Source organism: Alnus glutinosa, chromosome 3 (genome assembly GCF_958979055.1).
Source record: "Alnus glutinosa chromosome 3, dhAlnGlut1.1, whole genome shotgun sequence".
Classification (NCBI taxonomy): domain Eukaryota; kingdom Viridiplantae; phylum Streptophyta; class Magnoliopsida; order Fagales; family Betulaceae; genus Alnus; species Alnus glutinosa.
The window spans coordinates 20,544,310-20,557,809 of record NC_084888.1 but is presented as its reverse complement, the minus strand read 5'-3'; the positions used below and the strand labels follow the sequence as shown (position 1 = coordinate 20,557,809).

The 13,500-nt window shown below is 38.0% G+C and overlaps 1 protein-coding gene across 1 annotated transcript in view; it reads left to right on the top strand.

Annotated features, from left to right (window-relative positions):
* Window positions 1–7,655, top strand: part of LOC133862496 (uncharacterized) — a 68,028-nt gene extending 60,373 nt beyond the window's left edge. The window contains exons 12-13 of the mRNA XM_062298336.1: window positions 6,578–6,823; window positions 7,119–7,655. Coding sequence (XP_062154320.1) covers window positions 6,578–6,823; window positions 7,119–7,373 — 501 coding nt within the window. The 3' untranslated portion in view covers window positions 7,374–7,655. The remainder of the gene's footprint in view (window positions 1–6,577; window positions 6,824–7,118) is intronic.
* Window positions 7,656–13,500: the final 5,845 nt, after the last annotated feature.

Below are 13,500 nucleotides of genomic sequence, written 5' to 3'. Positions count from 1 at the left end.
AGCACAATGATAGGAATGTGATCCTTATTTGGTTCTGTGTACAAAGGAGGAGAATGAATGGATCATTTGCATCTCCACTGTTCCTTTGCTCGATCTTTCTTTGGAGCCCATTGGGTTTCACCAACTTCTGTAGTTCAGTTGTTGAATGGTGTAGGGAGCTTGGCGGTGGGAAAAGCCTAGTTGAATGGAGAGCAACTACTGTGTTATGTGGTGTGTATGGATAGACGAATTATAGCCCTGAGTTTTCTCAAGGCTCTATTGAATGGGTTTTGATGCATCCGTCTTTTGGTTCTCTGGGTCATTCTTTGATGTTATTGATGATTTTTTTTTTTTTTTTTTGATAAGTAAGAAACCAATCTCATTAAAGTTATTGATGATGATAAGCTTAGTACCTGATTTTTTAGTCTTCGTTCTTTTTTTTTTCCTTGTTTACCCTTTGGAGTGCCCTTTTGCTTCCTCCTTATGAAGTACTTAAGTTGCTGCCTGTGGCACCTTGTCAAATGATAGTATTGATTATCAAAAATGAAAAGAAAGTTAACATTCTCTTTTTGAAGACTTCAGTGAACACCTGAATTTGTGTAATACCTTGGCTAGATTATCATTTGCTGAATAGAATACAATCTTTAATGTACTCAAGAGGTGGTAAAGGAGCTTGGCTCTCACTCTCATGGGTAGCGTGTGAGGTTAGTGTTGGCGCGTGAGGACTGTTGTGGAGGTCTACCATCAAAATTCTGTTCGCCAAGGGTATTTTGTCATGGACACACCATTTTCTCGGTGGAGGAATGGGTTACCTAGGATTTTGTTGTGTGGAATCCAAGTCTTTTGAGTTTCGGTCTGAGGTTAGTGGTGGGGTGCAGTTGGCCGAGAGGAGTAGATGTATATTTCGGGCGGTCATCCTAAGGTGGCCGAGTTTGTTCTGGTTGATGCAAGCAATGGAAGGGTTCATCAAGGGAGATGATTCTAACGAGAATTGGAGAACTTATCGTCAAGGGAGCACAGCGTACGTGGTGCAGAGACAAGGGAACGAGCATGGGCGATTCCTTGAGCTGTCGGAGTATGGAGGGGGAGGGAGGTGAAGTTTTGTTGTTATCCTAGAAGGCAGCAACGGGAAGGGATGGTTGGACTACTGGGTTTAGACGCAAAGGTTGAAAGGCTATTACGATAAATAACGTCAAGGAAGGAAAACTAAAGGGAAGCAAATTGCTGTAGCACCAGCAATGTCCGGATTACGTCGGGATGGGCGCTCTAACATGGTGGCTTCAGAAGGAAGGACGATTGGCGAAGCTATCGCACCAGGCCAGTCTGGGCAATACTGGGTCTCGTACGGAAGCAAAGATGGAAAGCACACAATCGAAGGCTGGGGATCACGCTGCAGGAGCGGGTGTATCTACGTTGAAAATGAAAGACGCTATGAAGCTGAATATGGGAGATGCGAAGAATTTGGAAGATTTGAAGAGTTTCCTAAGGTTCTTTAAGAGAGAAGCCGAGCGTTGGTTGGGCCTGTTAGAGTTAGACCTTGAGAATAAAGATGTGGGGGAGTCAGGTGGGCTGCAGGTTGGGTTGGTGAGCGAAAATGTTAGAGCCCAATGCAAGGATAGGCTGAAGTAGAAAGACCCAATGTTGAACAAGCCATGTGTAGATGAACGCACAACCCGGTTGCAAGTGTATTCTCGCCGGTCACCTCGCAAGTTGATGCCTTAGTGGAGAGTTAAATCGGAGGAGCCGAGAATGTCGTCGGATCCAACTGTCTGCTGGCCCTAGAGGCAATGCAGTTTGAGAGGGCCAAACTAGTTCCTGGGAGTGGGCAGAGGTTGTTGCTGGTGTGCTGCTGTTGGCAGGTACGAGTTTAGCTGGGCCTCAGGCAATTAGCACCAAGAAGTGGGCTGAGGTCGTCGACGAGGTGGTTGAGGGTGAGAATCTTGCCAAGGCAAAAGCCAAAGAACTTTCGGCAGTTGACGGGGGCATGTTGGTGTGTCTGGAGGTTGGATAGTCTAGGGTCTTCTCAGAGGGGGGACAGTCTGTGGTCTCCTCAAAATATGCCATAGGGGTGAGAGGTAAGCTCGGGGTATGTTCAGAGTTTGCCGATATTGATTTTGGAGGAGTGATGCCAATGCCAGCAGTTTCAAGCATGGCTACAACGGTGGTTTTGATAGACACATTTTAGTGTGAAACAGAGCGTGATGAAGAGAGAATGGGCAAAGGTTTCTCTGGGGTTGCTATTGAAGGGCCGCAACTGTCTGGCCAGATGGGTGCTATCATTTCTGTGAGTCATCCTGGAAACTGATTAAAGCTACTAGAGATCAAACGATAACAGAGACTGTCTATGGTCATCTCCACAGTCTATGGTCATCTCCACATCAGGGATGAAAGGCCAGCAGGAGAGAAAACGGTTGGATTGGTCCATTAATTATGATAAGAAGGTAAATGACGATGGGAAAGGAGGTCAGTCATCTAGGCTGGATAGAAAGAGGAGGGTTGGTAAATGTTAATTATGAAGCCCAAGATAATTTCTTGGAATGTGCGAGGCATGAATGAGCCCGAGAAAAGAATAAAGATGAGAAGGTTGTTGAGGGAATGGAAGGCTTATATTGTGTGTTTGCAAGAGACTAAAATGGAGGTCATTAGTAGGGAAGTGGTTTGTAGTGTTTGGGGGTGTATTCATGTGGATTGGGTGTATTTGGGTTCGAGAGGGGCATCGGGAGGTATCTTGTTAATTTCAGACAGGAGAGTGGTAGAGAGGGTAGAGGATTGCGTGGGGAGGTATGTGGTAGCATGTGCGTTCCGAAGTGTGGCAAAGAATTTTGATTGGGTGTTTGCGAGTGTTTATGGGCCTAATGACGACGGGAATAGAAGAGGGCTTTGGGATGAGCTGGCTGGTTTGATGAATATATGGAAGTTGCCTTGGTGTATGGGTGGGGAGGGGGGGGGGGGGGGGGGGGGGTATTTTAACATAGTTCGGTCTCCATGCGAAAGAGGTGGGGAAGTGAGGTCATCACAGGCAATGGTGGATTTCTCTGATTTTATTTTTGAACAGGGTCTCATGGATATTCCAATGGTCGAGGGGAGATCCACGTCGTCCAATTGTCGTGCTTGGTCAAGAATTGATCGATTCTTGCTCTCTACAGAATGGGAGGGAACTTTTCCAGAGGTCTCTCAAAGACGCCTCCCTTGACTACTTTCGGATCATTATCCCTTGTTACTAGATTGTGGAGTGGGAAGATGGGGTAGGGGTCGTTTAAATTTGAAAATATGTGGTTGCAAGGGGAAGGTTTTGTGGAGCAGGTTAGGAGGTGGCGGGGATCCTAAATTTATGAAGGTACGTCAAGTTATGTGTTCACCCAAAATTTGATAGCATTGAAAGCTGACTTGAAAAATGGAATGAGGAGGTGTTTGGGAATGTTGGGTTGCAAAAAAAGGAAATGGAGAAGGGTCTGAGTGAGCTGGATATGATTTCAGGGGAGAGACTATTATCGGTAGATGAAATTATCAAGAGAGAATAATACTCTAGAAGTTTAGAGCGGAGTATTTATCTTGAAGAAGTTAGTTGCAGACAAAAATCAAGGGCATTGTGGTTAAAATAGGGTGATAATAATACGAAGTTCTTCCACCAGTTGGCAAATTCGCACAGGAGACATAATTCGATTGAGTCACTAATGGTGGATGGACATCTGACTGACGAGTCCACAGTTATTCAGGATCACATTGTAAAAATTGTATTGTGAGCAATATCAATGGAGACCAAGGGTATATGATTTATCTTTTTTTTCCATTGATGATGGGGAAAGAATATGGATGGAACGCGAGTTCGAGGAAGGTGAAGTTTGGGAGGTAGTATGAAATTTCAGAGGCGATAAGGCCTCAGGTCCTGATGGCATTACTATGGCTTTTTTTCCAAAAATGTTGGGAGGTTTTAAAAGCTGATATTATTGCAGTTCTAAAGGAATTTCATAATAGTGGAAAATTCGAGAAGAGTCTAAACGCTACCAATAAGTTTGATAGGTGAAATATACAAAATTATTTCGAAGGTTCTGGCAAACTGGTTGAAGTCAATATTGGGTAGATTGTTTCTCACTCACAGACTGCCTTTATCAAGGGGAGACAAATCCTAGACTCTGTTTTGATGGCTAATGAATGCTTGGATAGCCAGCTTCGCTATGGAACACCGGGTATTATTTGCAAATTAGATTTGGAGAAGGCCTATGACCATGTAAATTAGGAGTCTTTGCTTTATTTGTTGGAGAGATGTGGTTTTGGGGAGAGATGGCGAGGTTGGATTGCTCATTGTATCTCAACTTTCCGTTTCTCTCTCATCATTAATGGGTCGCCATCGAGGTTTTTTAGTTGTTCACGAGGTCTATGACAAGGGGATCCTTTGTCTTCTTTACTGTTTGTGTTGGTGATGGAGGTTTTAAGTCGGATGTTGTCTGCAACGGTGGAAAGCAGCCAACTCTCTGGATTCTTCGTGGGATCGAGATATCAGGAGGCTATGCTCATTTATTATTTGCATATGATACCTTGATCTTTTGTGAGCCTAATGTTGAACAATTCCGTAATTTTTGAGATGCTTGTTGCTGTGTTTTGAAGTGGTTTCTGGGCTGAAAATCAACTTGTCGAAATCCGAGATTGTTCCTGTAGATGTAGGGGATGTGGAGGAGTTGGCTAGCATTCTTGGGTGCAGTGTGGCTTCGCTTCCTATCAAGTATTTGGGTCTTCCTTTGGGTGCTAAGTATGAGGATCTTAATATTTGGACGGGCATTATTGAGAAGATGGAAAATAGATTGGCGGGATGGAAGAGATTGTATTTATCAAAGGGTGGGAGGTTAACATTGATCAATAGTATTCTTTTGAATTTGCCAACATATTTTTTGTCCCTCTTCCCTATACCTATGAGAGTGGTTAATCCCTTGGAAAAACTTCAGAGGGATTTCTTTTGGGGAGGTATTGGAGATGAGTTTAAATTTCATCTGGTTAAGTGGTCTACAATTTGTTCATCGAAGGTTTCGGGGGGAGGGGGGGTTAGTAGTGAGAAATATTATTCAGTTTAATAAAGCCTTATTGGGTAAGGTATGGCGGTTTGCTATGGAAAGGGATGCTCTTTGGAGAAAGGTGTTGGATATTAAATATGGTAGTATGAGAGGTGGTAGGTGTTCTAAGGAGGTTGGGGGTCCTTTGGGAATAGGAGTGTGGAAACGTATTAGGAGGGATTGGGATGCTTTTGCAGCTCATGTGAGATATGAGGTCGGAGATGGTTCTATAGTCTTGTTTTGGCATGATGTGTGGTGTGGAGATTTACCTTTCAAATTCCTTTTTCCAAAATTGTTTACTATTGCGTGTGGTAAGGATACATGGGTGGCGAAGAATATGTAGAGACAAAATGGTAACATTCTGTGGAATGTTTTATTTATTCGAACTGTACATAATTGGGTGGTGGAAGTGGTCTCTAGATTTTTTGAGATGTATTCTTTTAAAGTAAGGTATGAATGAGAGGATAAAATTTGTTGGATTCCTTCGAGAAGGAAATCATTTAAAGTGTAGTCTTACTATAAAGTATCATCTATTTTCTATTCATTCTTCTTTTCCTTGGAAGAATATTTGGAAAGTTAAGGTTCCTTCGAGAGTGGCATTCTTTATGTGGCCGGCGACTTTAGGGAAAATTATAACTTTAGATAATTTACGCAAAATGAATATTATAGTGATGGAGTGGTGCTATGTTTGTAAGAATTGTGGAGAGTCCATTGATCATTTGTTCATGCACTGTATGATTGCTACAAAATTGTGGAGTATAATATTGCAGGTGTTTGTTGTTGTGTGGGTTATGCCTCATTCGGTGATCGATATGTTAGAGAGTTGGAGGGGGCAAAAGGGCAACCAGGTGTTGATGCCGTTATGGAGATTGGTTTCGTTGTGTTTGATGTGGTGTCTATGGAAGAAACAGAATGCACGCAGTTTTGAAGATTGTGAGTCTGATTTGCTTAATTTGAAGAAGTTAGTAATACAAACCTTGTTTACGTAAAGAGTAACGCTACATTCTATGTCTGATTGTTCTTTTTCTTATTTTTTAGATTTGTGCTCTTCTTTCTCTTTGGTTTAGAGGTATCATCTATATTTCCTTTATACTTTGGGCTGCCTCCCTCTGCGCTTTTTTGGAATATACTTTACTTATTAAAAAAATAATATATATATATATATATATATATATATATATATATATATTTGCTGTAATGTATGTGGATGCTAGAAATGAGGCAGTTCGATGCTGGAAAATTTTACAGAACTGGGATATTTCAACTAAAGATTTCCTTTATAGTGTTAGCTTCCAAATATGCATCCTTCTGGGTATGGTGTAAAAATGTATGTTTTGCATGGTTGAGCTGTCCTCTTCGTTGAATTATTTTAATCCTTGCATCTACACCATGTTTGAATAGCATGAGTTTAATCCAGCATCTATTCACTCGGCCGTCTTATTGATCATAGGCAAGTGACTAGAGGGGTGGATCCTTTGTGGGCCATGTAATTGCCAATTCAATTGGTCTCAAATATGTTATTAATTGTTGGCTGACTTCTTATGCGTTTTCAGCATGAAACTGAACTCCTGGAAGATAGCTTGGTGCTTCCTGGATTTGCACCCTTCTCTTGCAAGTTTGGTTCTAGTGAAGAGGAATATGTGGATTCAGATGACCTTGCAAACAGCCGTCCCCGTACACGGCCTTCTGGAATACAAAATCCACCTATGACAGACTCCAACATGGTAATGGTTCCCTCAGCAAGCATGAAGCAAGAGTTTAGGAGGCGACATGCACCACATGGATGGCTTCATAAAATGGTACTCCAATAGCTCTTCTGCCCAATCTCATCCTCTTGCTTCTTTTTTATGGAGCGCCTCTTCTCTCTTCCCCCTGTTTTCTCATCTCTCCTCGGTAGGGAGACAGAATCCAAAAGTAATTGCTGAAATTTTGTCGGTATGATGAGTTAAGTATCTACTAGCTAGACCATAATATATAGTTTTAGGAAGAAAAAGAAAAAATTAACTCTGTAAAATGTGGTAGTATCTGCTTTTTCTCGCAGAATATCGATCTGATCACCAAGTATGAATTCTTATGTGGGATTATATGATGCAGGATCCTCTTGAACCAATTTTGTTGTTCACGAAACCTCTAGTTCCAGAAAAGTTGGCAGCTGCAGGCATTGAACTGCCATCTGATAAGTCGTCAACAAGAAATAATGTGCCTGCACCACCTTGTAAATTTCGTGGAAGAATTGGCCGAGGTGGCCGAATAATTTTTGATAGATGGAATCCATTGTTGCAAACTCCAATTGACTGTGGTAACTCTTTTTATATACCACCAAAACCCCGGTCTTCGACATATAATTGATTTGGTTACTTGCCATTGTCCAAACCTCTAACCGGGACAGGTGCCTGCTGAAAACATACTACTTTCTAAGTGATATTTATTTGGATGATACAATAGTCGGGGTCCTGAGGAATTTATAGAGTTTATGAACATTATGTTAGGCGTAGAAGTAGGGCATTTGTTGTGGCTGGATTTACTGTATTTTTTTGTTTTCCTTTGTTGATGTTTGCTTTAAATGTTTTCCTCTGCCCAGTCCTGACCATCTTCTCTTATTAATTATTTGCATGAAACCTGGCACATGTACATGTCGTCTCTTTTTTAACTCAACTATTGGACAATAATGTGGTCCTACAAATTCAATGGTTGATTTAAAAATAAATAAAAAATAAAAAATTACAATAAATGTAAATAGACCATTTCTCTTATTGCATTGCTTAAAACATGGTTTGCGCTCTCTCTCCCCTTAAGGATCAGGGCCCCAAGTACCACAAGAAAGTTGCAGAAATTATATATGGCATCGGACAATCACTGCACTTTATATGTGCTACTGTTCATGTTCATTGTGATATTATGGTTGTGCAGATTTGGTATCAGGAAAGAGAAATTAGAAATGCTATTTTTTGACTGTCAATTTGTTACATAACCTGTAAATCCAATATAACTAAACTCGAAATTAGCGGGTTAGAATTTTATATAAGGAAAAAGATGCAAAATTGATCTTCATGGTTAATCTAATTTACAAATCACTTATTGTGGTATAAAAATTAACTGAGAGGTCCGCGTGGTAAGAAAAATTGACAAATTACTCTCTAAAGTCAATTTTTGTCCACTAACTTGACAAAAACCATTAGGCTATCACCTCATGTCCAATAAAAACGCGATATGTGTCACTATTAATAATATATATATATATATATATATATAAAATTAGAAACCTAAAAATTAAAACTTAAAACATTAATTTTTTTAATAAAAAAAATAAGAAAAAAAGAAAAACAATGGGGGGTTTGAGGTGGCCTGCTAGCCAAATAGATAATGCATTTATTTGAGTTAGTTTTTAAACAACAGGTCAAACAAGTTGTTTTTGGGTTATCCCAACACGGCCTGTTTACTAAATGGCTTAGTTGGAAGGGTCGTGTCAGGTTGACCTGTTTATCAAACTTGTCTTGTCGTGCCATTCGCTATTTAAATGTGTTGTGTTAAGGTTGAAGGCTCAGACTCAATTAACTAAATGGGTCATGTTAAGGTTGACCCTGAACGAGTTGGCGGGTCGGTCAACCTGACACGCCAACCTGGATTGCCAGTCCTAAAGCTTCGTTTGATTTGTAGAATAGACTCTTGGAATTGAAATTCTTTTATTTGATAAGAATCTAATTCCTGGAATAGTTATTCCTATTGAAATAATTATTCTTTTACGAAGATGCTAATTATCCCTTAAGGAATAGACTATATTTTCAGGAAAAAAAAAAAAAAAAAAAAAAAAAAAAAAAAAGGAAAAAAAAAAAATATAGGGTGGTTACAGCCACCCTCCGGCTCTTCTGTGGGTGGCCAAGGGTGGCTGCCCACTCATTAGGGGTGGTTCCAAGTGTAACAAATAAAAATTCATGGGGGCAACTTGTAAATTAGTGGTAGTTCATGAACAACAAGTTAGGCATTGTATTTACTCACTCTTTTCTTCCTTGAAGGATTTAATATGATATCTACTAAGTTGTTCTTCAAGAAAGCATAAATCTATGGAAATCGGTAAACACACTCAAATTGGAACATAATATCTATTCCAATTGTCTTTATGTTAATAAATCCAAGAATTTGTGGCGGGTTTTTTTCGTTACTCTATTATGCTCAAGACTCAATCATCCAAATTGACATAAATAACAAATCCATACAAGCCTATGCTAGCCAAATACAAACATGTGAGGAATTCAAGAAACTATAATTAATCAAGTTAAGCATCAATATATGAATTGTAGCAAATGCACTAATTGGAAACCTTAAAGAGACATGACTAGGGCTTCAATCGAGCCCTAACAAAAGTAATTAACTACAACTAATTTGGATGGAACTCATCCTCTTAATAAAATAATAAAGGAAAAGAAAAACTAGAGAAAACTTCATTCTTGAGTATCCTTTGATTCTTCCCCAAAGCTTATGTCTTTCTGTTCAAATGTTAGAGACCTATTTATTATAGGGATTAAAGAGGCCCTAGGAATCCTAGAAAAAAAATCATAAATAGGTCTCCTAGTCCAAATAGAATAAGTACAAGTTTTTTCCTTTTCTGAAATTCAATACAAGTAGAAAAAGGACTCCAAATTCGTACAAATTTGTGGTCCTTTATTGTGAGGTGATTTTGACATAGTAAACTTCCAAATTAGGAAAAACCTATTTCTAACATATTTGTTACATTTTGTATTAGCTTTCCAACGCTACTAATTTCATCACGATTCGATACTTGAGTCGAAAGTTATGATTAAAATGCAGTGACGTTCTCATTTTGGATTCTTTTCAAAAATAATGGATTTTGTCGACTTTTCTTTTCTTAAATTCAAAATTAATTTGGAGTTGAATCTTTCCAAAAGTGAGTTTGCCAACTTCGTCATAATCTTGGAATTTTATGGATTTTCTTCCAAAACCTGTAAAATACAAGAAAACACAAAAACAATACAAAACATCAAATTATAACAAAAGTAAAAGGTTAACATATGTAAATTAAAGGGCTTGAATGTGACATATGGAAATGTGAGTCCATGACTCAGTAAATAGAGAAATAAATCAATTGTGTGACATGAGACCTTAACCATTTACACAAATGAGTTAACACATTTCCTTTAAATCTATTTCAGTTTCCATAAATACAAAAATGTAAACATTACCTAAAAGAGTAATGCTACTTTTCACACCCATTTATTCCATCTATTTCACACATGTTGATATAACGTATTTTAACTAGTTTCCTATATCTACTTAAAACAAAAGAAAAGAAAAGTCACTTAAAACACACAATGTCAGGACCTATGCCTGTTTCTTGAGCCATCAACATTGGTGACATACTTGGTTGTTTCTTGAGTTATCACCAAGCGTCTCAATCCTTGCTTTGCCTATTTCTTCAGCCATCGATAAAGCAAGGTAACCATACATTTTCATTTACTTACCCATTCATCGATAAAGCAAGCACATGCCATTTTCATTTAGTACTTTCTTTATTACCTTTGTTAATATCATTTGTAGCATACTTCCTTTATAATTTAAAGGGAAAACACCATTTAACCCCCTGAACTTTCATCACTTTTACAATTTTACACTCTTCCAAAAGTTCAAAAACTCTCAATTTAGTTTATTTAACTTTCAATTTTTTGCAGTCTCATCCTTCATGTTAGGATTTAGGATTAAATTAGACAGTCAAAGGGTAAAATGAACCTTATACCCTTGTAAATTTTATGTAATTACAAAATTACCCTTAAATTACAAATAATTTTTATAAAAATATATACATAGGGGTATTTTGGCAATTTCAACATCATCGTTAGGATTTTTTAAAAACTCCAAACAAAGTGCTGAGATTACAAAAAATTGAAAGTTGGAAACATTAAATCAAGTGTTTTTGAACTTTGGTGGAGGAGGGAGATTGCAAACACGAGGAAAGTTCATGGGGGTTAATTGAAGTTTTCCCTAATTTAAACAACGTAAAATATAGGGCTCATATTTACTGAAAGTCCATGCATGCAATATACACTTAAAACATTTAACATCAATGCATTTGATCAATACAAACATTTCATGTAAAGTGTTTAAATTCGACTGGGTGAAGGCTCTACTTACAACTTTCACTTAATTCCCCTTTTTGCTACTTGTTGTTTATTCGTTCTCGAACTCCTCTGCATTATACCACATTATACATTATGTTCTACATCATATCCGTAGTTCTAAGACCTTACTAGACTTTAAACAATCTCATTTCTCCTAGTAAAAATCCTATTTTTCATTTTTTTTTAATGTACTCATCCGAAGGCAGTCTAACAGAGTGTTCCGAACGACCTTCTCGGATCTCCTTACTAAACATCTCGTACCGCACAAGCCATTCTGCCTGAATCTCCTTTGAACACATACCAAATGAGGCTACCGAACAAGCCTCTCGAGTCCTTTCCTTCATTTCTTTTTACATGACCTCGTTGAGACCTATTCTAAATGAGGTACTAAATCAATGCCTCGGTCCTTTTTTAGGCTCATTCTTGCGTGCTCGCCGGATGGAACTAAAATTGCCTGGACGACATATTATAGAAATTGCACTTATATGTGGAAAACATTACCAACCCATCTATCACCCCCAAACACTTTCCTTCATAATACTCAACACCAAAACCCCACATGCAACTCAAACCTCAACCTTTTAAGGCACACAACACCACCCCCACGAGAAAAAACCTATTTTTCCTCAAATATTCTAAAACATCCTTCCAGCAACACTCTAACACTCCACAAACATAAACACAACCACAACAACATTACATTTTACACAAAACCATCAAGTTAAGTCAAACAAAGAGGGAGAAAAATGAGAGATTGTGTCTTTGTAGTCACACTTTTTCCTCAGTCTCATTCTCCTTAACTTTTCCTTGATTCTCTTTAGAAAAAAACTCTAAAGAACACTCTTAACTCTCACAACTCTCTCTCCCCTCTCGTCTAAAAATAGAAAGAAAGGCAACCAAATGGTTGCCTTTTCAACCAAAAATCGTTTAAATAAGTCGACTAAGTGTTCTGAACGGGGTTCGACTAAGTGTTCCGAACGACCTTATTGAGCTTCTCCATCCCCATAATTAGCTATGACTGCATGACCACTAAAGTTGACACCTCCACCCTTGACTTCCATCTCAACGTGTCTGCCACCTTGTTGGCTTTGTTGGGATTGTAACACCCATGTCCTACACTGGGAAGATGAAGAGTAGCTCACAGAGTGAGTGGTTTATAAAGATAGTAGTGACTGCTAAGTCTCACATTGCCTAATTACTAAGTGAAACTGGACTTTATAAAAGATTATAGAAAAACTCCAAATCGACTAGTCATTTTGGGGTAATAGCGCAAATGTAGCTATCACTTTTCTTTGAATCGTTATAAATGACATGAGAACCACCTAGTGACGCTAGGCCATGTTGTACTAGAGTACTGTATGAAGTGGCTCTGATGAGGACGTCAAGGATTTAAAGGGGGTAGTTTGTAATACTTCTATCTCACATTGGGAAGATGATGAATAGCCTTCATAGAGTTGGTGGTTTATAAAGATAGTCATGAGTGCTAAATCTCGCATTGCTTAATTATGCCGTGACATGTACACCACCACCTTGGGTTCTATACATAATCTTCTATATATCCTCACTCATGATCTTCAATTGATAGTACCTCGACCGAAGTTCTATCTTCGAAAAGACGTTGGCTCCTTGCAATTGATTGAACAAATCATCGATCCTTGGCAGGGAATACTTATGGTGTATTTGTGTGTTTGATTTTTGAAATTAGAATTGAATTATTATTTGGTTCGCGAATTTTGAGGCAAGTAAAAGGTGTTTGCGTGAGAGTTATATGAGATTGTTTTTTCACGAATAACCATGGTAGGAAATGATTAGAGGTATGAAAAGTTGTGTATAATGACTAGAGTTATGAAAATTAGTGTGGAATAATGATTGAAATAATTATTGTTTAATGATTACAAAAATTACTAGTAAAATTAATATTTAATTTAAATTAATTTGCTTTTTTAAATCTAAGATAAATAAAGATTTTTTATTTTTATTTTTGCGTTTAATATAAATTAATTTACTTTTTAAATCTAAGATAAATATGGATTTTTTTTTTTTGCGTTTAATATAAATTAATTTGCTTTTTTTAATCTAAAATAAATAGGGATTTTTATTTTATTTTTGCGTTTAATATAAATTAATTTGTTTTTTAAATCTAAGATAAATACACGCATATAATAGTGGAAAATAATAATTAAAAAAAAACATAAATTGTAGGAAAAAACCAAATGATCAAATGACTATAATACTATCATTTTTAGAAAGAGAAACTCCCCCTTCTCTCTAAACTCTTCCTTCTCTCTGTGCACACCGACTTAGGAGGGAAGCTGAGCCCCCTTTCCTATAACTTCCCTCCCCCT